This window comes from Pavona decussata, unplaced genomic scaffold (genome assembly GCF_977016875.1).
Source record: "Pavona decussata unplaced genomic scaffold, jaPavDecu1.1 SCAFFOLD_254, whole genome shotgun sequence".
Lineage (NCBI taxonomy): Eukaryota > Metazoa > Cnidaria > Anthozoa > Scleractinia > Agariciidae > Pavona > Pavona decussata.
The window spans coordinates 5,043,649-5,070,559 of record NW_028145657.1 but is presented as its reverse complement, the minus strand read 5'-3'; the positions used below and the strand labels follow the sequence as shown (position 1 = coordinate 5,070,559).

Sequence of the window (26,911 nt, the reverse complement as noted above, 5' to 3'; positions counted from 1 at the left end):
GACCAATACTAACTCTTTTCTTTCTCTGTCTCTCTTATTCATTAGGACCAAGAATGGTATGTATGCCACTTAATAATAATTTCATGTTCTATGTTAACCCTTTGCCCGCAAAGTCAACGAAAATCAACATGTGAATTCTCCCAAATAGTACTGGTTGGAGAGGTTGTGTTAGCAAATCAAGACATGAATTGTTTTTTGGAAATCAATTCCTTTATTTTCCTGAACAGCATGTTTTGATCAAGAAGTGACTTTGTGAGAGGAAATGAGACGTCAGTTGCTTTTGGGGCTTAAAGTTAAATAATGCTGAAAATTTTTCAAGTAAATAGATCAAACACGAGGAAGAGTGTTTCCTTCGATTTCCAAGCACCAAGAAGTAGGTTGGAAAAACGAGGGGCAGCCGAGTTTTTTTAACCAACTTCGAGGTGTTTGGAAACATGAGGAAACACTCTTTGATATAGCTTCTCAAACAATTAATAATTCTTGGAGAAATTCAAAGCAAAAGTTCACAAAATTTTATGATAATTAAGATCACATTTCTAAACCTCCTTCACGGTAGTGATTTGCTTTGTTTTGGCTTGATGAATTATTAATGAGTTTGAGAAATCAATAGAAAGTCTCCTGAATGAGAAAAATATTATTTTCTCCTTTGGACTTAGCTGTTTCTGTCTGCTGCATCTGTTATGACGTTGCCATTGCTTCTACTACAAAACATTAGGAGAGAGATGCTCTCATTATTAACTCCTCTTCCCCCTCCTCCCACCCCCAGGAAACTTAATTGTGCCTTAGACTTCCCTAGAATAGTCACCACCCTTGAAATCTTTCTTCCTTGGCTTATGGAAAAGATGAATAATAGAAATCTGTCCAGCTACATGTATTGTAGTTTGGGGAAACAATAAAATAGTCTACTTGTTCATAATTTGCACTTTTGTCCATGGCTTTAGTCCTTAGATCCATACAACTATGGAAATGATAATTCCTGGGCACATCAAAATGGAGTAGATTCTAAGAAAAGGTAAGAATTATTTGATGTGTCCCACTTGTACAAATTTTGAAAATATCAAGGTGCATATATTTCTTCATATTAAGTACATATATGTAAATCATGATTATCTGGGTGAGTGTAGTCCTGAGAGCGACTGTTTGAGGTGACATTGACTAGCCAATGTCACCTCAAACATTGACTATTCAATGTCACCCTGATGATCGTAATTTATGTACTGATGTCATGAATCCTGGTTTCAAACCATTTACAGTAAGTTATAACATTTTTGCTCGCTTAATTTAAATGGTTGCATCCTTCTAAAGGTAGGGATTTTTTGTTTTTAGCCCCCATTTAATATTATTAGACATTATAGCTTTTATTATTGTTTGAGTCATGTTTATTGTATGTCTAAGACACAAGCTATTGCTCTTGTGTTAGCAAATCCCTGCCTTAGATTATCTTAAGCATGCTGCATACAAATAATATTGGCCAAAAGGTGAACTAAAAGGAACTACAGCAACGAATGTCAGTCGCTTGCTAATAATGAAACAAAGAAAGGATGCTTTTCCCTAGCTGTTCACAACCTTCAATAGGATGCATAGTCAGTAATAAACAATTTAATTAGCTTACCAAAAGTCCTGCCGAAGCTCAGTGGTCAGAGCACCCGACCTGTGTGCAGGTTGTGAGCTCAGCTCTTGTTGGGGATCCAGATTTTTTTCTATGAAAGATCCAGATTTTTTTCTATGATATCCCACACTTATGTCGTACTTTGCTGTTATACAATCCTGCTTTTGAAAAGAGCAAGGCACAACATCCCAAGTGTTTAATAGTGTGTTGATGTCACCAATATTATTTTTACAAAAGAACAAAGGTCAATAGGTCATTTGGCTGTCCAGCAACATGACTTACTGGTCTTTTGAATGGAGGCAGTGTATGGAATATTTCAGAGTTAGGTTTTTGCATCAGGGAGTAATTAAGTACCCTTTTCAAAGAAAAAACCTTCCTCATGCACAATCAGTTGGATGCATCTTGCTTTTGGCAACTTGGTGCCTCTGATTTTCTCAATCTCAGCAGAAAACCCGCCCGTGCACATACAAAATTTATGAATCTAATCAGCTGTAATGATTGTTAAGTGAGATTAATTTTCAATTTAACTAATCTTAGAATGTGAATTCCAGAAACAAGAAGAAAGTGGCAAATAGAGCAAGGAAATCTGTCACTTTTGATTTAACATCCATTAATCTGTAAGACAAAATGGAGTTTAAAAATTAATACTAATCAAGATAATTTTAATAAACAAGTAATTATAACAGTGGGAGTATAAACAAGGTTATTGGTTGATGATAATAATTATATATTGTATACAGCTGCAGTTATACATAAAGTTTAACTGCTGATACTTAATTCTGAAAAAATTGTAATCCCAGGGTTTAAAATAAACAAAGTAATAAATTAATTAATTCAGCTGATTTATTTGCCTTAGCTCTTCCATGTACATGCACAGGTTATGTGTGCACACAGCTACAAACCCTTTCAAGCATCCTTAAGGCAGTGCTTGATGACATGGAAGTCAAAAATTATTTGAAAACCATTGTCAGCAAAAGAATGGTCAACGTTTTGTTACAGTGCAATCTTTTGTTCAATTGTTGATTTTTTCAATAACATTTTATAATATGTAGCTATGGCTTCCATGGACACATTTCACTGTAGTTATCTCAAACTTATGATCTCATGTTAACATGGCTTCCATATCTCTGCCAGTTAAACAAAATCTGTTGTAGAGTTGGCAAAATTCTTAGAGACAATAGCTGCATGTTATCTGTAGAAAAATTGAAATGTCTGATCTGGAAGTAAATAATGTACAGATGACGTTACTTCAACTGCATGTTAATAAAGTGCATTTGTATCATCTTATTCGTAGTGGTTCGTACAAGGGAAAGCCACCAAATGTGGTAGGTGTTGATAGCTAATCCTTCAATATTTTGAGCAGTTAAATTTTAAGATAAAAAGTTTACTAAAGTATTATTTATTTAAATTATTTTACCTTGAAACTGAGTTATACATGTTATATTCGTAGCTAAGCGGTAGAGTCTCCGTAATATCCATGAGAATTGTTATTTCATTAACTTGCTATCTCCTCTATCTGACTTCTCTACTTGCATGATATAATTTAATAGCATTCTAGCAAGGAACCAATCTGTGTGCATGCTTATTGGTATCCAAGAGCATCTATCATAAGACAAGTAATTCATTTAGTAATTAATTAATTAGTATTTTTAGCAGCAGCAAAGTTTCAGATTTGTTTAATTTTACATAGTCATTTATTGCTCTTTTTGTACATCATGCTTCAGGCCAATGGTGCTGGACCAAGAAGATCACCAAAGAACTCACCTAATTTAGGACCACACACAGGTAATGAAAGCTGAATAATATTTAATTATGCTTTATGGGTGGGGCTGACCCCTTATCTTAGAGAAGGGGAGGTGGGGGGACCATTTGCAGGTTGAAATTAATCCGACCTGGAACTTCCAAACCTATAGATTGATCTGAGATCATACATTGAATTGGAAATTATAAATTTAAAGGAATGCTGCTTTTGTAGAGGAGGAAAACTCCAGAAACTCCAGAAAATCCCTCAAAGCGAAGAAAACCAACAGTCTGGTCACCAACATTTGGTCTGTTCTACTATCCCTTCTCCCTTTAATCTTGCAATTAAATTTGGTAGACTTTTGTTTCATGCTTGTGTAGTGGTGAGAGCACTCGCCTCCCACCAATGTGGCCCAGGTTCGATTCCCGATCTCGGCGTCATATGTTGGTTGAGTTTGTTGTTGGTTCTCGTCCCCGCTCGGAGGGTTTTTCTCCGGGTACTCCGGTTTTCCTCCCTCCACAAAAACCAGCATTTCCAAATTCCAATTCGACCTGGAAACAGTGGAGAGAAGAGCCACCCCGTAGATTCCACTGAAATTCCTATTTATAAAAAAAAAAAAAAAAAGACTTTTGTTTCATGCTTGGTTGTTAAACGTTCTCTCTCAAAGTGTGACTTCCAAGGCAACTCATCCCTGGCTATCTACTCAGTGTTGCAGGGTAATGTCGGGTTAATAGTGGAGAAATTTTAAGGATGAATAAATTTGAGAGCCTCTAGAAGTCCTCTTCAAGTTTGTATTAATTGAAAAAAGTATTATGTAATTTTAATTAACAAACGTGACCAGATGACCAGATTTTGGGTGTTACATCAGACTGGCCCCTGTCTTCTTTGGAACACTTTTCTCTTCCTGTGTTGTAGCTTACCACCTCCAAACATTTTGGGAAGCCTGTTGTAAGTTAAATATTTTTTTACCTTGTTTGTTGTTATCAGAAATAAAGCAACAGTCTGCAAGCCAGTATGCTGCAAGAACAAATTTTCTTCTTGAGGTATGCATAAAATTAAGCCTGTGTTCATCTGGTGATTCTTTTTAACAGGTTTTAAAGTTTTGCTTTATTTAGTCTTTCTAGCTCACATTTAGCACACTAATATTGAGTTACTGGTTCAAGATCATTTTAATTGGTAATTTTGTTAACCTCACTTACGCCTTGGTCAGATATAAAAAAGAACAAACCAGATCAGTATTCTCCAATACTTACTTTTCCTGAGAAGCTTATTCAGGAAAATAATCTAATAGGGACTGCTTTTTTGTAATAATATCAAAAGTTAAATTCATCGCTAATAAATGAGGTTTGGAACCATGGTGCCTTAAAGGTTACCAAGGGGTTATGCATTAAGGTGCAGAACAGATTTGTCCATGGCAGCCAGTCAACAGGCACTGTCGCACAGAAGGAAATCAACAGAAGATACTCATGCAAGGATGTAGCAAAGAAAAACCTCAGCAGGCTCATCAATAAACCCAGCCAGCTCTTTTTGGACTGTTTACCTTTAAACTTAGCCTCAAGTATTTGTGTTCTGTATAAATTTCAGCTGGTGTTGTGATAAATTCGCCGGTAGCCGGCTGTTGGTGATATCCCTGCTCATGTGACCTGATACTTATCTAAACTCTCAAGAGGGTGGGAGGGCTGCTGGAACCAGAATCTGCAAAGATGTCCTTTCAAAATGCTTGTCTGAGCAAGTGACCTGCAAAGATCAGACCAAAACATTTACAAACTATTATAAGGAATTGTAACACTTGTCAGAACACACGGACTTAGCCCCTGACTTCACTGTGTTTGTCATAATGCAAAGACTGATGATCATGCTAACTTGAGCTGTATGAATAATCTACTGTAGGTACATTGAACAAAAAGAAAATATAATGCACTCCACCATTTACAAGTATATGGACTCGAATATAATAAAAATTTGCTTTTCTCTACAGCATTTATCCTCCTTCACTTTAAAAACGTTTCAAGAGTCTCAAGTCCCTCCACAAGAAAGACTTAGGCAAACCAAGGTACAACAATCAGCATTTATGAGTACATTTATGACTCAGCTTTATGCCACAGTCAAGTGTAGCTATAAGGCTATAAGACTTAGCCAGGACTGAAGATGATGCTTTATTGACTTGAAAGCAGTCTGCTCCAATCATTGCATCGACATTCAAGGCTGTTACCTAAGGAAACTGGCAAGGAGCCCACAAGTCCAAAAGCCGAGAAGTTAGGAGCCCAACATGTGAAGTGTTAGTTGCTGCTGCAAAAAATTAGGTGACCAGAGCATTTTCTTGGGCAACCCACGCTACCTGGCTCATGTTAGGTGACAGCCTTGAATCATGTGGTTCTAGATACAGCGTCTTTATGAACTGTAGACTGATCTGGATGTGTCGTTTGTTTAAACAGGAATTGCTAGCCAGAGGAAATCAGTGGACGAAGGAGATGGAGATGAGATTGACAGATACTGATGTTGTACTTTTAGATGGAGAAACACAGGTTCAGATAAAAAGAAAATGATATTGTACTAGCTAACCTCCACTCGATCAAACATAAAAGTTATGAGAATAAAGAACATGTCCATCAAAGATGAAATGTCTTGATATTTAAACAAATTTCAGCTACAATCTTGGATGGAAAACAGGAATAAAATAACAAATTAAGCCCCCCTCCCCCCAAAATCAATGATGAATTCATGCACAAAGCAAACAGCCATTTTTCTATCATTGAAATGGGAGGGTGGCGTGGTGCGGGGGTGGTCTTAATTTTTCGTTTGAATTATCCGAGATTGTTGCACCATGTGAGAAATATACTAAGGAGAACAGTTCAGAGAATATACATGTTGATACCGAGCTTTCATGAAGCCGACGTGAGTTTTAACTGATCAGAGTTGAAACTGGAAACTGTTTGATTGTCCACTAACTGCATGTCCTCCCAAAGAGTTTGATCTTTGGAGATAGATGGTAAAGTTGAACTTTTAGTAAGTCTCTCTTTCCTTTATCTAACAAGCTCCTAACAAGAAATTAGATGCTTGCCACAATTTTTAGGTGTCAGGCACCAGCCATACACAAAAAAAGCTTTATTCCTTTATTGGCAAATGATTTCCTGGTCTTTCTCATGGTCTGTTAATTTTTCTTGTAACAGGATGTTGTTGAAGTATTCCCCTTAAGTTCAATTGGACATGTACATCACTTCAACGATGATCCTGATTTAAACAGCGTGCTCGTGTTCAACACACTGCAGACAGAGGACAAGTTTGCTGCCATGCATCTATTCCAGTCTGACAGGGTTCCTGTATGTACATTATTAAAATTTGCGTAACTATACATAGTTTTTCCCGAACAGACTCGGGGTACTTCATCTGATTTTACTAGTCTTAGCTTTGTGGACTGGGAATTGCTTCCTGTGGTGCTCCTTCCACCCAATGCTAAAGCTCTAAGGTTATTATTTGGGAGTACATCAGAAGGCATAGCTTGAAGAATCTGGCTCATTCAAGGTTGAAATGTTTTTACAATAACTGCTGTTTAGTGCAATACAAAGAGGTTATTCAGCAGAAAGAGTGTAAAATTAATATTCACTAAACTGAATGCAAAATCTGAGTGTCTTGTGTTTTACTATTCAAGTACATGTGTATGTACATGTTCTGAACACCTTTAAAGCCTTGTTTTGAAGAAATGAAAAATAATGTTTGTATGATGAACAATTGAAGGGGTGCGTGGAAAAAAGCCTTAAGTGACATCTGATTGAGTGCTGAATTCTCCTAGAAAATTGCCTTGTTCTTCCTTGTATTAGCAAAGGAGAATTTGACATAAGATCAGATGTCACTTAGGGCATTTTTCCACTCACCCCTTCAATTTATGGAGCAGAAAATAGTGCAATGCTACTGGTCATTTTTATAGGTCAGTTTTGATTTTTTCATCATCAGTGGGGTGACAAAATAATGCGTGACGTGACAAAACTGTGTTACACACTTTAGGATAGAATACTTATCCATGTTTTTGTATGTGATTAGTATTACATGTTAGGGATAGCACTTGACTGTGCAGTTGTGATTTTATTGTATTTTGTATTGATTTCACAGTCAGCAGTTGTGGCCACAGAAATTATGAAAGCTTCCAGCAGTAGAACGGTACATAGCCTACTTTTTTTGTAAAAAGCTAGCCGTAAGGTTGACAGATGTGCTTACTTTTACAGCACTTGGTGTTATTATTTTTGTGGAAAAGTGCAGTACAAACGATCTGCCTATGAGTCATATGTTTTGAGTCGTAAGTTTTACACATGGTCATTACTTTCATACATACTACTGTATGCCACATGCATGATGTAGTGAAATGAAGCAACGAAGGGAAAAAACTGGTTTGTGTCAAGTGAACAATAATAATTGTTATACGGGCAAAAAGTGGCAGTCTGCTGATTGTAAAATAACTTTTATTAATAAAAATAGTGAACATCAGGCAGAGTGAATTATTTCTGTGAAATACACTGTAACAAACAATCCTCAACAGAGAAATTTATGTATTAAAATGCATTTGTAACATGATACTCAGAGTGAACTCTGCTGCTCAGGTACCTAAATTGAGTTGGTTAGAAGCTGATTAGTCTAGTTGCCAGATATTCATGGCCTTAATTTCATTTACTTGGGACATACACAGACCTTTTGTGACTCATTTTTCATCTTGTTTGTACAGGCTATGCCTCACAAATTTGCTGCAAGAGGTGGTGTCATCCTACCCCCACCCCCTACTCATCCAGCACCTCCACCCCCTAAGGTACATACAGTTGATATGGTGAATTATTTTAAAATGCAAAATGTTTTTATTACTTCTGTTGTTGAAATGTGCAGTTGAAATAGTTTAAGAGAAACTCACAAAGCAAATTATGTAGAGCATAATTTTACAACATGAAATTTTGAGTTTTTAGCACAAAAATCATCATTTACAGTTTCTATATTTATTTTGTAATTTATTATGAATCATAGATATCAATTTGAGTCCTTATAATTTCAATCCTTGCAATGCTTCTATACTGTAAACTCTGGACTGGACTGCACTGCACTGAATGCGCAGGGAAAACCCTGTGACAGACAAACTATAACTCATCCAAGAGGAAGTAGTAGTGCTTCACCCCCTCTGGAATTATAAATATAAGCCCCATTCAGTTAATGGCTCATTCATTTACCGTCTTGATCACTCGGGACTTCCTCAGGTTTCCAACTGAGGTTTACAAATTTTCTCTTTGCCTTTTCTGGTCTCCTTTTTCCTTCCTAAGATCAACACTCAGATGAAAACTCATGGGTTTACTCAGTCTGTTATTTTGTCTTGGTGCTGCATGGCATAACATTGAATACTTGAAAAATTCACAACTATTCATAACCACCCACCCCCTCCCACAAGGAAAGAATAATTGCTCGCTAAAAATAATGACTTCTGGAAGTTAAGAAATGCCTGTTTAGCTCCCAACTGTACTCTTCCAAAACTGAAAGGTGAGAGATTCTTTAAGGCCTCTAACTGGTAGATGGTGTTCTTTAGACAAACTGCTCAATATCATTACTGATCAATAATGTTCTTGTTGTAGGAGGTTGATCAAGAAAGGTTAGATCTCTATGAGAAATCACTGGTGGCCCAAACCATTGCAGCATTTTCTGCGGTGTCGGAAAACAGTGCAAAGAAACCTGAAAAACCACAACTTTCCTCTAAATACCAGGCATCAGAATCATCATCTGATATTCCTGATGAATCACTGTCAGCTGAAATCTTGGAGGGACGAACTAACAGAGACGTGGTAAGACATTCACACCCTTACCCTTCAAATGTGAGGGTGATTAAAGATTTTGCATTCAATTAACTTGTCTGTGTTTAGTTTGCCTTTCCAATGTGAATCAAAATTGCAGATTGAAATTTAGATTTTGAAATAAGTATTATGTTTGAATACTCCATAAATATGTTCTACTCAGGCTTCAAAGGAATCAAATTAATAGTTCAAACACGAAGAAGAGTGTTTCCTCCAATTTCCAATCACCGAGAAGTAGGTTGGAAAAACGAGGCACAGCCAAGTTTTTTTTTAACCAACTTCGAGGTGTTTGGAAATAGGAGGAAACACTCTTTCGAGTGTTTGATATAGCTTCTCAAACTATAGATAATTCTTGGAGAAATTTGAAGCAAAAGTTCACAAATTTTATGATAATTAAGATCACATTTCGAAACCTCCTTCACTGTAGTGATTTCCTTTGTTCTCTCTTCATGAATTATTAATGCCTTTGAGAAGTTCTGTTACAGGACTTACAGCTAACAAGATCATCCATTCATGTGAATTTCTTATAATCTTGAAATGATTTGTTTTGTTTTTTGTTTTTTAGCAAATTTTGAACCACTGTATTGATGACATTGAAAACTTAGTCATAAGAACTAAAAAGTCTGCAGAAGCATGGAAAAAGTTGCAGAAAAAGAAAGGAAAGGCTAAACGTAAGTTGACAACTCGCATTCATGGAAGTACAAGACTGAATTCTTAAGGTGTTTCTTCTTTGGTGTGAGGTGAAGCTATTGTGTTTCTGTTGCATCAACAGACTCAATGGAAGCCCGACCACCTCCAGAGGCAGATTTCTACGATGCTTTTCAAAAATTTAAACATGCATTTAACTTGCTGGTAAGAGTTCTCATCTTTAATCAGAACCAGTAACCTTTTTTTTTTTTTTTTTCATACTTTTAAAGTCTGGTGTGAGCAGGTTTGGATTTTTGTTCTTCTGATTGAAGTAAAATAAAATTCGTCATAATTTATCACATTACATGTGATGCCCTGGGGGCAGACCACGTTAAGGTTTCGGTCAAGTTTCTTTTTCGTTGTAGTCACAAATGTGCATATTAATTATATTTTTTTATCTGTCCACAGTCCAGGTTAAGGCAGCACATTCACAATCCAAATGCCGCTGAACTAGTTCATTACTTGTTTGTGCCTCTCACTTTGTTAATTCGCTGTACTGGAGGGTAAGTTTTTTCTTCCATTTCCTTGTATGACAATGTTGATCTTGTTTGGCTCGTTAATTAAATAAATGTGTCTTGTTTCTGTCACAGTCCTGAAAAGGCCAGAGCAGTCGTGGTACCTTTGCTTTCCACTCAAACTGTGGAATTCCTGCAGAACTGTTTGTCATCTAAAGAAATTGAACTTTGGAATTCTCTAGGACCAAACTGGACCCTGCCAAAGTATGTGAAATTTTAGCACTTTAACTATGTATATTTGTCAGTTACCTTCTACAGTTAAGATTTTTCTGAAATAATGAGGGTTGTAAGTTAATTGGTGGTTTATTCCTTTGATCTCTTCCCATCATCACTTTGGTGGAGAACACCATCATCAACTGTTAATTCTTGTAAATTATGACAAAGCAAGAAACATCAACTGTTGCGCTGTTCTCACATACTCACACAACTTTGCGAAGATTTGTTCTCAGAAAGGGATTTATCCTCTAAAATAATACAACTTGTTTGTATCCTGCAAAAATTAAATTAACAATTTTACTTCCTCACTACTCTTAATGTGGTTTCTAGTTGCCTCTTGAAAGGTTTGAGGTGCAATTTGTTTTTACACCTTTCGACTTCAAGATGCAGCAAATATTGTCCCTGTTAAAATGCAAATTACTTACAGAATCAATGATAAGCTCCCTAATATACTTTGAAAAAATATCTGCATTGTGATCATTCTGACATAAAACAAGCCCAGAATGTTTCTTTTTCTGTGACATGCTTGGTAATATTTCGTCAGGTCAAGCACAAACTTCAAGGATCAGTTCATTCCACCATACACACCAGTGTTTAAAGATGGCTGGGTGCCTCCACAGGTTATTGCTGGTAAAGATGTGTCTAACCTTAGTGCCGCCATTGCTGCTAATGCCGCAGCTGTGGCTCAGCTCAATGATGAACACAGAAAGGTTTGTGAAGCCTTCTGCCTTTGCTTCTTCTAACCATTGTTCATGTTTGTGCTGTCACTTATGTTTGAAGGGGGTGAGGAATTTTAAAAAGTACTTGTTAATTGGCATGAAATTGTTGGAAATAAGTCTACTTTTGAATCTCATAGGAAAATGTGGAAGTGTTGTTTGAGTTTTTAGAATTTCACAATAAGACTTGTAGTCCACTTTATAAAAAGAAGGTCTGCTTTCAGATAGTAGCAAAAAACAAAAATTGTTGATTCTCAAATCCAATGTTGTGCTTCCACTGGTTAAGAATTAATTGCAATTTGGTTTTTGTCTCTAACACTTAAGTATCAATTTCAGAAAATCCTTGATCAGTTTTCAATAGTGACCTTTACAGAGATTAAGTGTAATAATTTTAACTTCTCAACATTTGACCATGATATGCCCAGCCTCATTTAATACTTGGTACCTTGTGGAATCAGAGGCTTTAGGAATGAGGTTGCTGAATCGGTGCATATTATAGATTTCAAAAGCCATATTCATCCTAACGAGAGTTCACATTTAGGGAAGGAAAGAAATAATAGATGACTTGGAACTATTATTGAAATAAATTACATAATAATGGTAAAGTAATAATAATAATAATTATAATGAGCTTTATTCACCCATCTTAAAATAAATATACAATGGACTAATATTTACAGAACTGTATTATAATATTGGAGGGGTACAGTGATCACTTTTTCAGAAAGAAATAGGCACACATCAATAATGTTAAGAAAAAGAAATAAGGGAAGTCGCGCCTGTTGATACATTTCAGGGTGAAGATCCTTCTATTGTAGCAAATCTGGCAAATGCAGCAGTTCTTTCAGCAGCAGCCAAGTTCAGACGTCTGACAAGTGTGAAAAAACCAGAAGAGCCTACACCAACCAGGTATCCAACCCAGTGAGGGTATACAGGGTTCTTGTTAAGATTTGTAAAAGGAGGGAGATATGTCCAGAAATGCACGCTAATGAGATGCATGAACTATATGATAGACATCACAAAGTGTCCCCTACCCTAAATTCTTACTAAAACACAAATAATTCTGTCAAACATGAGGTCATATGAAAATGACAAAAAGGTCTGTCTTATATAAAGTACCCAAAATCAAGGTTAGGTGCATTTCTGGACATAAGTGAAAGGAGGTCATGAAGTTGCAACAACAGGTGGATGCACTGTTGTGAATTTCTCCCAGGGAATGATGGGAGCAAGATTGCCGCAGAAAGAATGGGAACCAAACATGGTGGAGCTTGAAGTCAGGGTTGCTTTTGATGAAAGACAACGTTCAAACCAAGGTGGATGTTTCAACGTGATACCCCTTGTATCATCTGCTGGATGTTTTTACATCATTTATGGAAAGGAAATTCCCAAACAAGAAATAGAATGAATTATGGTAGTGGTTTCAATAATAAATTTCAGAAACATTTTTTTCACAATAGCCCGTAACATCTAGTTGAATAGAGGGTAAAAATAACCGGTTACCAGTTCCTAACAAGAAGCGTGGGTATAATAATAAATTGCTAGCTTGTTTGTAGCCGTGTTCTTCATACATGTGCAACAGTCCTCTTTGGCTTGTTTTGTCTTGAAAACTTAGCATAAACCTGAGGGGAAAAAAGACAAAACAATAATAAACACATAGAAAGATTCTGACAATTTGAGCAAAACAAAAATTTGACATCAGACCATTGTGCTCTCAGCCCATCATTTTAAGTTGGTTTACATAATGCAACCTATACATGTACATGGACAAGAAGTAGACAAAGTGCTTCTGTACTAAATAGGGGATTACTTTAATTTTGAATTTAAGTTTTTGTATTTGACCTGATAAAACTTTAAAGCCCTTCTAAAATGTAAACTCTAAAATCCTTCAATCTCTGACAAAGTTATTGGCAGAAGTCACTCAAATTGATCCACTTTCCTTGAATACTGGTCTTCATCTATTAAAATGATTATGTTGAGTCTTACCTTAAGTTCACAATTAATTTTGCACATCTTAATATTGTGCAGTTTCAGAAAAATGCCATACCCACCCCATGAAAGGTCATAATTTGGAAATTCCTATTGGGACAGGGGGTGCAAAACAAAAAAACCTTCCGTGGCGGGATATTTTGGATATTTTCTGGAACTGCACATTGCAAATTGTAAGATTTTACTACATTGATTTGATTGTTCTATTCTAACATTAACATTGTCACTGCTTCTGCTTGTTTTAGTCCAACCAAAAAGGGTTTGAGGAGAGTTCGTGTTCTTTATGACTTCCAAGCTAGAAACAGCAAAGAGCTGTCAGTTCATCAGGGAGAGGAAGTTGCAGTAAGGAGATCATTTGAATTGCAGTTTGATTGGTTGTCACTCTGTGAAGTACATTGTAGTCAGTAGCTTTTTTGAAGTGCACTGAAAACAAATTTTGATCAATATTTTGTTATTTATGCAAATAGACATGGTGGATTTCCACTCTGTAAGTTACGTTTTGGAGAAAAAGTAAACCAAAAAACTCCAAACTTTTCTCAATTTTACCTGCACTGTGAATTTTGTTTTTTGACTATAAATCCTTGTTTTTGTGGCCTAAAGTCATTTGCTAAAGATTTTACTGCAGAAGCACGTTTCCAGTTATCTTTTGTAACACTTGAGAGGGATAGTTCCTAAAGAAACCCAGTTAGTGCTGCAGTAGGGAAGTAGGGGAAAATGTTTGGTTTTAACCATTAATCCTTGTTTTTTGTGGCATAATTTAAGATAAGGTAATTTGGCCACAGTAAAGAAAAATGTCTTTTGAGTGCTGATGTTTCAGGCGTTAGCCCTTCGTCAGAACAAATCTCTGGAGTTAGTTTGTGTTATCAACAAGAATAGTATTTAAATTATGTAGCGACAAACTGATTCTTACTGGACTCCTGAATGACAGAGTTTACATAATATTAAAACACCATGATGGTTGGTGAGGAGTGATCATTCTCTCTATTCTCATCACCTGTTAAGGCTTGATCATTTGTCAATGTAACAGGAAGGGATTAGATGCTGATGACTGTGTAACTGCCTTTTCATTGTGTTAGGTTCTGTTGGATTCTCGTCAGTGGTGGTGCGTTAGAAACTCAGAAGGAGCCATTGGTTTTGTACCAAATACAATCATTGAAGAAACAGGTGTGGTGTGACAGCTAATTTTGGTAGTTTCTATCAATTAAGCGTTTAATTAATTAAATTAATTTATTTAAGAATTCTTCAAGGAAATTTTTGTGCTGTTAAAAGTAAAAATTTTTGTGCTGCAAGTAAAAATTCCTTTGCCTACACAGCAAAATTGAGACTGCCCAGAAACCAACCAGAATTTTCTTTTTATTGTGGACCAGTAAAACCATATAATAAAATTCTGTATGTGTGTAAAATCACGTCAAACAGGATTCTAATGCCAGTTCACAGCTGCATGTTTTTCTTGTCATGCACAAAATTTTTGTTTGATGCTATTTCATGGCAGAACTGTGAAATAAAATGTATTACTAACGTTAACTACAATGCATAACTGACAAGTACTTTTAGAATATTGTTGCTATGGTAATCAATATTGTTTTATATTCTAGTGGTCCTTCCCAATCCTCCAACAACAGCACCTCCCCCTGTGCCGACATCACAGTTGACGTCATCTCAAACAGTGGTGAGTTTCTCTGGCTTTGTTCTGTTTCCCAAAAGATAATGTTGATACAAATACAGTCCTATAATTGGACACATTTTAGGGACATTTTCCACAAAATTGTGTAAACATGCTTGCAACCACAGTTACTGTTAACAGTGTGCGCATGATATTTTGTAAGCTGTTTTGGCTGCTTTCCGACCTCCAGTGTTAGAAATCAGCAACATAAAGTTCTTTCCTCGATTATCCAGAAGTTAACAGAAACGAGAAAAGCTTAGAAATGACATAAACTAGTCTCAGATTCAGGCAACAATCATGCAGGGTTGTCTTTGTCTGTGATGTTATATGAAACACCAGAACTTTGAAGTTTGACAGTCAACCAACTTTTTTTTTTTTTCACTGCAAAATTTTAAAAAGTTTTAACTGAGAACAATTTGTAACTTAAAGTAAGATAAGGAAGCCCGAGACTAGGAATTTTCAAATGCTAAATATTCCTTTGTATAAGACTAGTGCAGGACAAAGACGTTTTGCTATAGAACCATTGATCTTTGGAATTGATAGAACAATCTTTGAAGTTATATAAGAACATTGGCACCTTTAGGCGTAAATTAAGAACGACCCTGTTATACAAATTATTTAATAAATTCATACTTAGCATTATATATTATATATTGTAGATTCTGCACGACCACATCATTTCATTACATCATGTCATTTTTTAAGTTTTTCATTTTTGTAATTGACACTGAAAAGCTCTCATGGGGATGTGCTCATTAAAGTTATATTATTGTTTCGATTGTAATTTAAGGTGCAGAAAACAGAGACTTCGACTCATGTGTCGTCAGCACCACGACCTCCAGCAGCTGAAAGTCCTAAGGTTCCTCATGTGGAGCTGCGCCCTGTTGGACTGGCCAAACCAAATCGCCCTGTCTCTGCACCCCCTTCTCAGTTGCTGATACCCCCTCCGCCACCCTCCAACCCTCCCCCTGACACTCCCCCTCCACCTACCACACCCCCTCCCCCTGTAATTACAACTATCAATGTCACTACTCAAAAGGAGAAAGGTTTGTAAAAAGTTACTCAATATAAAACTATTCTATTTCCAAAGTTTATGCGGTAAATTTTGTTGTTAGCTCTAAGAAAACCTACTTTTCATGTCATGCATGGATAGACATCACAGTGCCAATGTGCCCTTTGAAAAGTTAATTTCAGAGAGTATTCCTTTTTCATGGAATAGATTTAAACATACATTGTAAATGTCACAATCAGCTTCACAAATGTCCATGTTTCTTAATGCTGTTGTAAACAAAAGAACGTCACCTATTTTTGTTGTTTTCATTTTCAAACTCATAAGTTGGACTGGCCAAACCAAATCGCCCTGTCTCTGCACCCCCTTCACAGGTTCTGATACCTCCTCCCCCACCACTATTGTTGCCGGCCGTGATAGCTTGCTGCCGGCTGCCTGATCTTAAAAGCACTAGGGTGAGAAACAGGGAAAGTGGGAAGTCCAGATACCCTAGTTTCCACCCACACCCTCTAATTTTTAAATTTTGAACCATTTATATTGCTTATCTTATCCGCTATGACTGGTGTGTTGTGATAAAATGCGCACTGAGTCCAAACAGAAGATACTTACACCTTGATGAATGGTCCCTCGCTGTTTGCAATGTAAGAATATTTTGTTTTTCTGTTTCTAGAAACCACTCTCGCCGAAACGGCAGACTTTGCCAAGGCTATCCAAGCAAAGAATCTTAAGAAAGTTGATGTAGAGGCCGAAAGGATACGACGAGAACAGGCTCAGCAAAACAGAAGTATTAATTTGTTTGTGTTTCTCTTAACATTTAGCTTTTTGTCTGTTGTATGTTTACCTTTTGGTGAACTGCAAATGGTGCCCAACAGTTCACTATCTATTTACACTTCCTTTAATCTGTCTTAGATGTAAATTATCGACTGTCACGTCCAAATAAGTGGGCGTTATAGGCCCGTGTGTCCCTCCCCAAGTCTTTTATTTTCTTCTTTTGTTGTACCGTACGCCATGGCCTCCTACACGGGGGAGGGGTGGGGGATAATACGACTTCCCTAAAAACGACTGCGTGGGAGGCTACGTTACATTACATTACATTCAAGACGTTTTATTTCGTTTTTTTTCACTCTCTTCTCTGCAGTGAGTTCGGCAGATATGTTAAATGATGAACTGAAACGAAGGATGACCTCAAGCCAAGGTGGTCTGACACCAAGGGTCCAGCGGAAAGGTAAGTTGTGCTGTATGAACACTTGGTTATGAAGCCAACTCTGAAGGTAGAGGGTGATATTTGACAGTGCAGTGGGTGTGGTGAATCCAGTGCTTTATTTTTCCATTGCCAGATTCAGCCCCAAGTAAAGTTTGTCTTTTTTTCCCGATAAGTTAAAAGGCATTTATACCAGTTTAACTTAAACTTACCGTGGTAGGTGTTGGCACGTTCTAATTGGGGTTTGCTATTTTGTTAATATAACAAGTAACGTACCAGCAAGCACTCGAGTCAGTTACGATCCTGTGCTTTCATCTCAGTGTTGGGCAATTGGTTCCAGCCATCTCATCCCCAGATTTGGTCACCTCGTCCTCAAATATTGAGTACGCTATGCCACTTGATTGTAATTCTTGGTATTTTGTCCATTCATTTGACAGAATCACAGCCAGTTGTCAACTTGACTGCGGACTCGAGTGCCAGTGAAGTCCAGGATTGGCTCAAGAGCAAAGGCTTCAGTGACAGGTTTGCTACTGTTTTACGGTTTTCACTTTATGTAAGCTCATTAAAGGTGCTCTCTGTAAGGCCTTCCCCTGCAGTAAAGGTTAGCCTGCGAAGCTGGCGGGATGATTGGCGAAAGCAAAAGTTGGGCGAACGAGCAGCGAATCCACGAGGAGAATGGAAATAAGCGATTTAAAATGTGGCGACTTACGTCGCTCGTGGCGGTTCCGCCACCAAAGCTTATATTCGCGCGTGGACAATACCGCCAGCGACGCAGCCTACGTAAAAATTTGCCATTATGAAGCACACCGTATTTATTCGATTAACCACCCTGGGCGCTTATTTAATTTTGGTTCCATCAGAGTGGGCGCTTATTATTTTCCCAACATTTTCAGCAAGCGTGGACATTTTTAGTGAATAACAAAACAAGGGATAACAAGTTTATTTCACTCCAACAAGGCAAAACAAGGTGCAAAATCTAACATGAACAAGCCATAAATAGTATAAAAGTTCATCGACTACCGTATCTAAAACCAAACAACTGACGCCGCTGCTCTCACTTCACGCTGGGCTAGTACAGAACTATTATGTCTTGGGAGGGGGTGGGTTGGGTGCTTATTAAGTATTTGGCCAGTGGGATTTCACTATCATTTTAGGGTGGGCGCTTATTCGAAGGTTGGTGGTTAATCGAATAAATACTATACCATATGGTTACAGACTTCAGCTATTAACTGTTAGTGCTTCTTATTAAGCATTTGTAGTGTTTTACTGTGCTAAGCCTTAGCTTGTTCCCTTGTGTTCTATCGTTGTAGTTGTGTGACGGCTTTGTCTAATAAGTCTGCTAAAGACATGGAGCTCCTTACAAAGGACCAGCTGAAGCAAGTTTGTGGCGACTCTGAAGGATCCAGGGTGTTTAGTCAGTTTGCGGTGCAGAAGGCTAACTGGAAGGTATTAAAACCTGACAAATTTGTAAAGCTTCGCCATGTAGGTAGATTGATAGTTATTAGTAACTAAGTGACTGTTTTTGTTTTCGTTTTCCTCTAGGTGGCTGACAAGGGATCTGAATTGGCGGTAAGTAGATTTTTGAATATCATTCCATAAGAGCTCGCAGGATTTTAAGAAGATTTTCAAGAAATCAGTTTACCTGTGCTTACATGTTATACGTTTGCAAAACATTGTCGAGGGATTTAGGTATTCTGGAGAAAATTGACTCTCCTCCAAAATGTCTCTGTATTGAGACAAACATAGGTAAATTACTTTTCTAAAACACTTTTTTATCTGTTGAGGCGTCTGCAGATTGACCTAGCAAATAAAGAAGACGTGGATTTTTGAGTCCCTTGTTAATGGTTTTGGCCTTACATCTTGCTATGTGGGACCTTCTCTCGTTCATCAAATGGCCCTGTTTGTTAAAAAATAGAGCATGGATTTCACATTGTCATGTTCTGGCGTGCGTTCCTCGAACTCCCGAAAAACGATTTTACATACACAACTGAAATTTATCACAATTTAAGAAACACATTGAGTTAGTTTGTTCGCATAATTACTGGCAATTTTTTGACAAGGGATAAGAAAAATACTGTTGCAGAGGTATTTTTGCGCCTTTCATGACTATACGAGAAAAACAGATCTTAGCAAGGGCTATTTGAACCCGAAGGAAAATTGGGGGTAACCACGCATTTTTCGGAGATAATTGAGTAACCATAATTCTAAATTCTACATAACAGTGTATGCAATTTTTTTTTTCCAAATTGAAACTTAATTATCTCTGAAAGATGCTTGGTCACTCCCAATTTCCTTTTTGGATTTCAGCAGCCCTCACTAAGATCTTCTTTTCCCACATAGTCATAAGCCGCGCAAAAACACCTTTGAATTAGTAGGCATCATCCTTGAAAAGTTAGAGACTCTCAGACCATCCCGAGATGCGCAGTAACAAAAGGAGGTCCCGACCTTAATCTCACTTCAACTGCGGATTACCATGATGTAAAAAAATAAAACAGAGATTGTAGGTTCAACTTCCCTAAGAGTAAACAATTTCTATTGCAGTTCATAATGAAAAAACGCAAGGAACGCTCAGAGGAACCAGGGGAAAAAGAACCGGAAAACGCTGGCGAGCTGAGAAGCATTGTTGCAGGCGCCAAGGCTGCCGCGGCCGAAGAAGAGACACAAGTTAGACTCAGGACATCAAGCACTGGTAACAGAACAGGACAACTTGTTGCACCTGCCGTTAAACCACGCCCTAAGAGCATTGCGGCACCTGATGCTAGGCCTCGGTCTGATAGCAAGACAGAGCGCAAGTTATCCAGTGGAGAATCGTTTGAAAGCGAGTTCATTCCCCCGCCACCCGTGTTGGATACTGAGGAAGAATCGAGAAGCGGAGAAGAGAGCCCAAGGGTGAGCGATGCGCTTGTGTGTGGAGGTTTAGACAAGAGGCAGTAAAACAATTTTTTTTTATTTTTAGTTTTTGTCAGGGCAACGTTGATTATTTAAAGGGAGGGCGGGTTGGTGGAAATTTTGCAGTCATGTCCAATATAGACACGAATTTGATTGGTTTTAATTGATCATGTGACGTAGCAGTGTTTACTGCCAGGACCTCCTTCCCCCTACATTCCGCTATTTTAGTCGTTAGTTTATTCGCAGTACAAAGGAAATTATGAAACTGGTAGTCTTTTTCTACTGAGACAGCTGATGTTTCTGTTGGTCGCCCTCGTTATCACCACTCTCCACTGTTTGCTGCTGGAACGAATTGAAGTTCTGACCACCCTTCAATATCCAGGTCTAACAAGTATAAGAAATGAAATTGCTGAAAGAACTATGAGGGCACCTTTATTCTCTTAGGGACCGTTCATTTTTTATGAGCATGGGGGGGCTGGTGGGATTTGGTTATTTACCACTACGAAACTGTATGACCCCCCCCTAGCATGCAATTTTTTTCCACATGCCCCCCCCCCCCCAGCAGAAACAATTTTTTTCTGATGACCCCCCCCCCCCCCCCTCCCGCCCAACCAGAAACAAATCATACTCCTTACTTTAACAAAACGCTTATGTACTGTTTATATCAAAGATAAACGTAATTGTTACTGTGATTTCTTTACAGTACTATTAAAAAGTTACCGTTCTCAGCTTAGGTAAAGATTTCTCTTGTTTAAAAAAACGTTTTATAGATAACAACGCGTTTACGACAACGGCAAACCCTAAATTTTCATTTAGATTCTCAAATGAACTAGAAAAATTAATCAAGCAAATGGTTAACGTGAAATAACTCCCCTTCGAGTAGAAACAATTAATACACGTACAGATCTGACTAACAAAATACGGATCGAAGCATACCAATCAACGATTACGAGTCATATTAAACAGAAAAAAACAGCGGACACACAGATATCAGGCGCGTAGGTAAGGGTTAGATAGGGGTGTTCGTTGAGCCCCAAATCTTGCTGAGCGCTGGAGGCGCTCTTACTAGGGGGGTCCGGGGGCATGCTCCCCCGGAAATTTTTGAAAATCTAGGTTCCCAGAAACCTCATTTCCTGCATTTTTAGACCCATTTTAGGCGAATCACAAATTTGTTTTACAGCAGCTTTTTAAGCTATATACATCATTTCTGTTGCATAATTGTTTGAACTTAAACAAGAAAGTTCAATGTACATTCCGCGCCCTGCCAAGTTCTGATAGCTATTCGATCTGCTGATAGTCATACACCAAGCTGGTAAACTGCATCATTCTCGGGTGTAGGCCTTCGAACAAATTCACTATCTCGTCAAGATTGACAGGCATATCATATTTGATATGCATTTAGAACCAGGGCGGAGATTCTACTCTCTCGCATGGTACACCTCATGCAGTTGTTCAACCTCCTCATTGTGCTTTTTCTTCCGCCAGTTTTGATCTTCAAAGGGGGTTCGTTTAAACCCCTTTGAACCCCCCTCCTACGCGCCTCGATATTAAAGTACTGCTATTAAAAATGACAGTTACAAGCTTTTCTGAAGATGGCCTCTGCTCAGATTTACCGTCAACTGAAGTCACCAACAACAGTTCTATTATTAAAAACTTATCTGGATGTTCACACTAGGCATACTACTGAGTCTACTGATACTCCTGGGTTCAAATAATTTACCAATCAACAGTCTTTATAAAAGTGAGTACTATTAAACAGAACATTAAACAATCTATTGATATAGTTCTGAGTACAACCACTTAATAGAAAACTACTCCCCCACGGATGATTCAATAGAGAGACTGTTACGTTTTTATATTGATTTGAACTTGTACAAACATAGGTGTCTACTTCAGTTTATATTCATTATTGCTTTTCCAACAGATATGCTTCATTTCCTCAGTTGTTGTTAATATGAAATGCACATTTCGACCTCAGAATGTAAAACAAATTAAAAGTGGTTAGGAAATTGAAATAATATTCAATTTCTTCATCTGTTTCTGTGTTGAGCCACTTTCAATTTCCCCTACTAGCCAATTATTGCTGGTGACCCCCCCCCCCCCCCTCTTTCACTCAATTTTTTTTGGTAGCCCCCCCCTTTAGTGCCATTTTTTTTCTCATGGCCCCCCCCCAAATCCCACCAGCCCCCCCCCCCCCCCCCCCCATGCTCATAAAAAATGAACGGTCCCTTATGTTTTTGGCAAGACGATGAAACCCAGAGGACCGAAATGTCATTCTGAAACAATTTTATGCCAGGTCCCTTCCTCGCACAATTTGGCACTAATATGTCGGATTTTCTTAGGAGAGAAAGATTTCTGTGGATGAAGTTGACAAAATTGTCCGCGAGCAGAGAAAACAACAGGAACTACTTTTGGTAAGTACATAGTTCTCTCGCAAGGTTCTACATGTATCTTGATACGGATATTTGACGTTGTCAACTGAGTCGATATGATAAGGGTAATTTGGCCACCATAGAAACATTCGAGAGCTGATGTTTCGAGCGGCAGCCCTTCGTCAGGGCGATTCCGTCTGATTCGTTTCCACCCTCCCACCGACGCAGTACCACAGTGTCTTTTGAAGCGAACCCCCTTTTCTATGTAAATAATCAGCTATCATTTGTTTGAGTTTTACGCGAATGCCTTGTTCATAACTCGCGGGTTACCCCAGCGTGGGGCGATCGCATAAACCCTAGATAAGCGAACCTCAATAACTACCATCCAAAGGGTTCTTTGCTCCCCATCCTCTCTCTTCTCACTCCGCAGTCATTTACCTTCTTTCACGAGTTCCACGATCTTCTTAAATAAATAGACGATCTAGCGGTTGTTTGCGGAGAAATAGCTTTTCACCAATGTGCTTTTGCTTCTTATCACTTTTTTTTTCTCAGCCTAGGCTGCGTGGCCGGTGTAATCGCTCGTAATCCCTCGCTTCCCCTCCCCTTCCCCGATTACGCCGGCAATGCAGACTATCTCAGCACGTTCAAGAAAGGTGGAAATCATGCGACATTTCTGTAACGTTTGATTACGCTTCTTAACTAGGAACACGATAAGCAGCTATTCCTGCTTGACCAGCTTCAAAGACAAAAGTTGGAGCTGGAACAGCAGAAACGCGAGTTTGAAGAACAACAAAAGAGACAGAAACAGGCAGAGTTACAGGTGGGTTGCGTGACGTAATGCTGTCACGTAAGGTTGTACTGTCACGTTAGGCTGACAAGACAACGTTTATTTGTACTATAACTTCAATGGAAGAATAAATACATATAATATAAAATTTATAAATACACACAGTAACTGGACACCCAAAATGACTACAAAGTTAAATTAGTTGGGTGGCTAAACTGTTTTGCTGCAAACCATTTTGGTATTTTATGTGGTGCAAGGTGAAAAACAAAAGAAACCAAAGTATCTACGGCCATGTTTTTTGTTCTTTGCCTGTCCACAAATATTGCACTGATCATGTGTGTATTTTTATGTTTCCTTAATAAAAATTTAATTTATCACAGTTTAAAATGAGATGTGAATTAGCAACTTTTATGGGGGATGATACCAGAATAAAAATTGCACTTTACCTGTGGAACAAAGAGTTAGATGTAGTTGGTGCTTGCTAAATGCAAATACAGAAGGGAGGGAGGGAGGGATAAACAACTCGGCACGTAGAAATTGGAAAACCAGGATGAGTTTTATTTGTTGATTGTGATGTTAAAATTCTTTTATGAAGGACCAGCAGAAGGAACTTCAACGTCAAATTCAAGCGCAGCAAGATCAGCTCAAACTAAACGAAGACAAGCTATTCCAGCAGCAACGACTTCTTACAGGCTACGAGAACATCGCCCCTCCGATCTCCTATGCCCCGATGCCCCCTGTAATGCCGCAGCTCCCAATGATGCCCCTAGGGAGTATACCAGCCACGGCTCCTACGTACCTTCCTATGGGGGGCACGCAACCCATGTACACACCATATACTACTACAATGGCTTCGACCGGGGTACCTCATGTTATCCCTACCATCGGTCTACCCACAGTAACTACTACACAGCCCCCAACATAGAGCTTTGAAAGCTGAAAATCAGTGCAATCACAACGTAATCACGCGCGTTTTGTAGCAAAATCTTGGGTAATTTGTAAATCAAAAAAGTGATATGTAAATTGGTTTTTGTATACCATTGCGTTCTTAAAATGCAAGAGAATATATTTGCAGCGCAGCGCAAAGAAGTTGCCTGGCTTTGTGGAAATATTTGATACTAATGTTCCCATTCTGGGGTTTGGATTCGTGTTTTCTCAATCAAATTGGAAGGCGAGTTCAATCCGATAATCTCCAAGTCACAAGTGCCTTGGATCATTCTTAGTGTCCCAGACACTGTTGAGTTTGTGAGTCGCTAAAATTAAGGGCTTGCTTTTGTGGTTTATTGCACTCTTCTCTCTTCTGTTTAACAGTAGGACAAGGCCTCTTGTCTGTAAACTCGTCCCAGGATTCCAGAGTTTTTGGGAGGAGAGTGAAGGGATGGCTGTATATAAGGACCTGGGACAGAGTAACTTTATACTTTCCAGTAGTAACCGCGGGCTCGTTACTCCTCATATCAGGCCTCTGTAATAGGCCAGCTGTATTCCTCTTTTTCTAAATTTTTCGACATTCATTTCATTTTCATAACGAAACATGTACGCACGACGGCTTAAGTTGAAGAAGAGTCGGATTTTGCGCATTTAAGAGCAAGAAACGACAGTTTGCCATCGAAGAAGGTGACTCCTCAGAGACCATGTCCAAACCGCTGCTCGGTTCTCTCTATTTTCTCCTTATAACATTCAGACCAACAGAACGAAGTTTCTGTTTGTCAGCCATCAAATAAACCAACTCACCTTTTCTACCCTTTATTTCATGGAATCTGGACACATGCAACATAAATTCGTTCATATCATATCCAACCACAAACGTGTTCCTCAAATTTGGTTCTTCAATCTTCTGTTATTTCACGTACTTCCATTCCGTGGTTTACCAAGTCTTCCTAAGCTGCCGTGCGACCTGTTCCGTTGTGATTATAATTGAATGGAATTCAACTGAAGTTAATTTGCGTCCCAGTTGAATACAGTTTGGTTGGATTTGATCAAGAAACCTATTTTGGTCTTTGCGTAACCGAGCCACGAATTTGAAAAAGAGGTCCGCGCCCGATGTTAGGAACGGGTTGGTTACGAGAGAATTTAGCTTTATATTTTTGTATGGTTCATTGTAGTCACTAGATTAGACTTTTGTAAAGGAGTATTAGGCGTTTATTCAGCCGTTTTGCATGTAGAGTTTATATATTTAGCTCTGGGCTGATAAGTAAAATAATTGTTAAGTAATGTATATAACTTTACAAGCAGAGTAGTTCTCAACATCATCAACTCCTCTGAATATCCATTCACTCGTATGATAGGCGTTGAAATGGTTTTCCTTTGTATAGGACATTAAAAGGTTCCCCGGCTGCTGTCAGCGTCTTCGAACCTAAAATATGCGCAGACTTTCCTTTTGTGCTGGACGCAGTAAGGAAATTAACATCTGTATCCCGTATATCGTAGATCTTTTAAAATGGCGCTTATGGTTGGTAAAGAAGAAAGTGTTGATGTTTAAATTGATCGTTTCCATATATTTGTATGTGAAAAAAGCGAGTGATTAATAGTTATTTTGATTACGTGGAATTTGAATATAAGCACGATTTATTAAAGGGACTGTGAAAACTGGGGAACCATCCTTGAAAACACAGGGGCCTTTTTTACCGGGGGTACAACTTTGATCAGTCCAGGTAGGACCTGGGGCCCCATATTTATGAACTGTTGAAACGATGCCCTTTCAGTGTGACTGACATACTTTGTTCAACTAGTTGATTGTTTTCTTGGATATAGTAATTGTACTGGCATCTATTTAATTGCATAGTGATCATGGAATGCGTATTGTATTAAAACGTTTTGTATACCGCAATCAACTCGGTGACTATTGAGTAGGACATAATTGCATTGGCATTTATTTACTTACGCGATCTCTAACGTAGAATGCTTACTGTAGTAAACGTTTAGCCCTCTGCGATTCACTTGGTGATTGATAATAACCCTATTAACATTTATTTAATTACGCGATCTATTGAATATAGAATGCTCATTGTAATGAATATTTAGTCCGCTGTGATCCACTTGATGATTGTTGAGCAGGAAATCAAATTATTGTATTGGCATGTATAAACATAGAATACTTACAGAACAGTCAATAAACGTTGAGCCATTTGAGAATGACGTCTTTTTCTATTTCTTTCTGTGTTATGCTAAAAAAAAACAACAACGAGGGAAGCAGGTATTTCGCAGTGATGAGAGCACTCGTCTCCCACCAATGTGGCTAGGGTGGATTCCACTCGGCGTCACCAAGACACAAAAGAAGGAATGGAAAACAAAATGGGGAATAAAATGAAGGCCTAATTGTGAATTGGAGAGTCATTTCTGGCGGCAATGTTTACATTTCGCCTTATTTACACGTATCAAAGGCACTTTTTGGAAAAAAAAAAAAAGCAAAAAAAAAACAGCAAAATAAAAAGACATGTTTTTAGTTCATAATCTATCTTCAATATGTGCTTGGTCAATAAAGTTCCGTCCAATTAGGCGGTAAAACAGTCAAAATGAGCTGAAGTAAGCAACAACATTCGGGATTTCGTCGATCGATAAAAACAACCAAATCCATCGAAAATGTTCCGTAGTTTGCTTCAAAATCTCTCTCAAGTTGTATATCTGCTTTCTGTACGTCTGCTCCACAATTGATACGTGAATATGGTTCGGAGTACATTTCGACAACAAACTCTAGTAAAAATGTC

General features: G+C 38.2%; 1 protein-coding gene across 1 annotated transcript; it reads left to right on the top strand.

The window, feature by feature from the left end:
- The first annotated feature begins 28 nt into the window (after positions 1-28).
- On the top strand, positions 29-26,342 carry LOC146456738 (epidermal growth factor receptor kinase substrate 8-like). Its single transcript, XM_085093013.1, has 30 exons — positions 29-56; positions 942-1,012; positions 2,904-2,934; positions 3,334-3,394; positions 4,338-4,393; positions 5,329-5,403; positions 5,786-5,875; positions 6,521-6,670; positions 7,458-7,505; positions 8,065-8,145; positions 8,951-9,157; positions 9,732-9,837; positions 9,939-10,018; positions 10,262-10,356; positions 10,444-10,572; positions 11,129-11,294; positions 12,097-12,209; positions 13,532-13,628; positions 14,363-14,450; positions 14,882-14,955; positions 15,740-15,995; positions 16,629-16,742; positions 17,097-17,183; positions 17,597-17,681; positions 18,470-18,605; positions 18,702-18,728; positions 19,701-20,048; positions 22,391-22,462; positions 23,124-23,240; positions 23,803-26,342. Exons 1-30 carry the CDS (start codon positions 54-56, stop codon positions 24,130-24,132), a joined length of 3,393 nt encoding a protein of 1,130 aa, XP_084949139.1. The 5' UTR covers positions 29-53; the 3' UTR covers positions 24,133-26,342.
- Positions 26,343-26,911: the final 569 nt, after the last annotated feature.